At 59.5% G+C, this 3,060-nt stretch overlaps 1 protein-coding gene across 1 annotated transcript in view; it reads right to left on the reverse strand.

Annotated features, from left to right (window-relative positions):
* The window catches only part of MARS2 (methionyl-tRNA synthetase 2, mitochondrial), a gene marked incomplete at its 5' end in the record, with an annotated part of 5,956 nt that extends 2,898 nt beyond the window's left edge, over nt 1-3,058 (reverse strand). Inside the window, one exon of the mRNA XM_014521749.2 lies at nt 2,966-3,058. Within this exon, the coding sequence (XP_014377235.1) occupies nt 2,966-3,058 (93 nt within the window). The remainder of the gene's footprint in view (nt 1-2,965) is intronic.
* Between the last annotated feature and the right edge of the window lie 2 nt (nt 3,059-3,060).

Genomic DNA, 3,060 nt, shown 5'->3' on the forward strand with positions numbered 1-3,060 from the left:
AAATAGGTGGGGAGGGGGGGAGAGTGGGGCCAGAGCAGAGCGGTGGGGTGGGCATGCTGGGGCCGGGCTGAGGCCAGGCCAGCCAGGAGTGCAGTGCAGCGTAGCGCTGCACCATGCAGGGAGGGGGGCAGGCCAGGAGTGCCATGCTGTGCTGTGCAGCAAGGCAGGCAGCGGTGCTAGGGTGGGGCATATTCCCCCAAAATCCAAGTTACCCCCTGTAGCTGGTCCTCCTAGCACTGCCACCCACAGGAGAGGTGCAGTGCGGCGCTCCCATCCTGAGCCGGCTTGGCCCCATGCGGGGCCACAGGGACACAGCCTGGCAACAACTCCCTGCTGGTCAGTACAGCAGGGGCAGTGGTGAGCGAGATGGAGCTGCAGGTGGCTGGGGGTGGAAGGTATGTGGCTGGGTGTGCGTGTGCGCGCATACGTGTGCATCTCTGTGTACTTGCATGTGTGTGTGAACCTGAGTGTGTGTACGTCTGTGTGCACGTGTGTGCGCGCATCACTGTGCGTCTGCACACAGCTGTGTGCATCTGTGTTCATGGCAGGTACAGTGCATTTGTCTGTGTGTGTCATGTGCAGAGGAGAAGTAGAGTGCGTACCCGTCCGCGTGCATGTGTCTGCATGCGTGCATGCGTGTTCACGGCAGGGAAAGTGTATTTGTGTCAGTGTCCATGTGCAGAGTGAGTGAGTAGAGTGCATGCCTGTCTGTGTGTGTGCATGCATGTGTCTGCGTGCATCTGTGCGTGCATACATGCGTGTGTGCAGAGGCGACCCAAACAGGGTGCGGGGCCCAAGGCAAATCAGCCTGTAGGGGCCCCACCCCTGGACGCAAGGAAGCCAGCAACAGATTCGGTGGCAGGGGGAGTGCAGTGCCAAGTGACCAGATGAGAAGCTGGCGGCAGCACGGAGTCACCAAAGCTGCTCCACCCAGCTCCGTATGGTCCCCTAAAGCGTGAGGCCCGGAGTGGTTGCCTTGATTCACAACCCCCTTGGGATGGCCCTACGCGTAAGTGTGCATGTGTGCATGTTCATGGCAGGAAGGAGAGTGTGTTTGTCTCTGTGTATCCACGTGCAGAGAGTCAGTAGAGTGAGCACCCATCTACATGCGTGTGTCTATATGTGCATGCATCTGTGTGTGACACTGTGCATGTGTCTGTGTTCATGGCAAGGAGAATGTGTTAGTGTCTCCATGTGCAGAGACTGAGTGAACAGACTACACACCCATCTGTGTCTGTGCGTGCAGGTGTCCGTGTTCATGGCAGGAGGGAAAGTGTGTTTGTCTCTGTGTGTCCATGTGCAGAGTGTGAGTGAGTAGCATGCATGTCTGTCTACATGTTTCTGCATGTGTGTGTGTGTCTGTGTGTGAATGCATGTCTGTGTGTGCATGCATTCTGTGTTCATGGCAGGGAGAGTATGTCTCTGTCCATGTGCAAACAGTGAGTAGAGTGTGCGCCCGTCTGCATGTGTGGGTCTGTGCACATGCATGTCTGTGTGTGCATGTCTGCGTTCATGGCAGGGAAAGTATGTTTGTTTCTGTGTATCCATGCGCAGACAGTGAGTGAGTACAGTGCATGCCCGTCTGTGTGAGTGTGTCTGTGCACATGCATGTGTCTGCATGCACTCGCACATACATGTGTCTGTGTTCATGGAGGGGAGAATATGCTTGTGTCTGTGTGTTCATGTGCAGAGAGTAAGAGAGTAGAGCGCACGCCCGTCTGTGTGCATGCCTGTATGTGTGTGTGCATGTGCGCGCGCGAATGCATGTTTGCCCATTGCAGGGGAGGGGGAGGTAGCAGGGAGAAGAGGCAGACATGTACCCCATGACCCCCAGCCCAATAGGGTCCACTCAGCCTCCCCTGCCAGCACAGAGAGAGGAAGGCACTCCTTCCTCACCCCTCTGTAGCCTCCAATTTGGTTTGCCCAGGGCGCCAGTACACATTACTGTAAGTGCTACCTCAGACCCACCTGCCCCTCTGCAGCCCTGGCACCTGGACATCTACCCCCAGCACTGGCAGATGCCTGCCCCCCATCCCTTGCCCCCCACCTGTGCCCCACATACTGTACACACAAACACCACACACAGCCCCCCAAGCCTGGCCCTCCAACCCCTACTCCCCATAGACTTACCTATATCCAGCTGCCAAGGCTGCTCCCACCACCCTGCCTGGCTGTATGCCAGCCAGATGTGCATGCACACGTACATGCATGGGGCACCCCCCGCCTCCAAATGCCCACCTCAGGGTGGACTGCACTGCCCTGCTGCCTGCCCCGAGGTGTGTGTGCAGTCATTGCCAGCACGGAGCTGATGCCAGAGCTGTGGAGCCCGGCACAGCTGTTTACAGCCTGCCCGCTGCAGCTGCCCAGAGCCCAAGCTGGCTACAAACATCTGTGCCGGGCTCCGGAGCCCAGACACCAGCTCTGTGTCGGGAGCGGGGGAGCAACCGGGGTTGCGCTGCCTCAGGCCCCTCCCCCACTGCCCGCTCCGAGGCGCGTGTGCGCGCGTTGGTACAGAACTGATGCCGGAGCTCTGGAGCCCGGCACAGCGGTTTGCAGCCTCCTGGCTGCAGCCGGCCCCAGCTCTAGATAGCTGCTGCCAGCCGGGAGCCCGGGCTGCTCCTAGCAGGCAGCTGGGACTCCAGCAGCTACCCAGAGCCAGGATAGCTGTTGACAGCCACAGAGCCCGGGGCTGGGGGGCAGGTGCTTTAGGCGGGGGGCAAGGGGCAGCAGGACTGTGGGGCAAAGGGCACAAGCAGGGCATCTTGACGTACCCCCTGCCCTCATTTTGTTTTTCTGGCATGCCGGCACTCCGGCACCTTCCAAGGTAGGCAGGGGGGTGGGGTTTCAGCACTCTGGCCAAAAAACGCTGCCTACCCCTGCCCTAGGAGCTGACATCAGCCCAGGGAGAATAAGAAGCCAAGGTAACAGCCCACAGTGAAAACAACCAGATTATGCTGCAAGCTACCTGGTGGCCGCTCTCCTTGGAGACCTTGTGGGCACCTCCCTGTGCGTCGGGGCTTTGGGCGACCTGCGCCTCGGGGACGAAGCACTCGCTGGCGG

The sequence above is a fragment of the Alligator sinensis genome, unplaced genomic scaffold (genome assembly GCF_000455745.1).
Source record: "Alligator sinensis unplaced genomic scaffold, ASM45574v1 scaffold879_1, whole genome shotgun sequence".
Classification (NCBI taxonomy): Eukaryota; Metazoa; Chordata; order Crocodylia; family Alligatoridae; genus Alligator; species Alligator sinensis.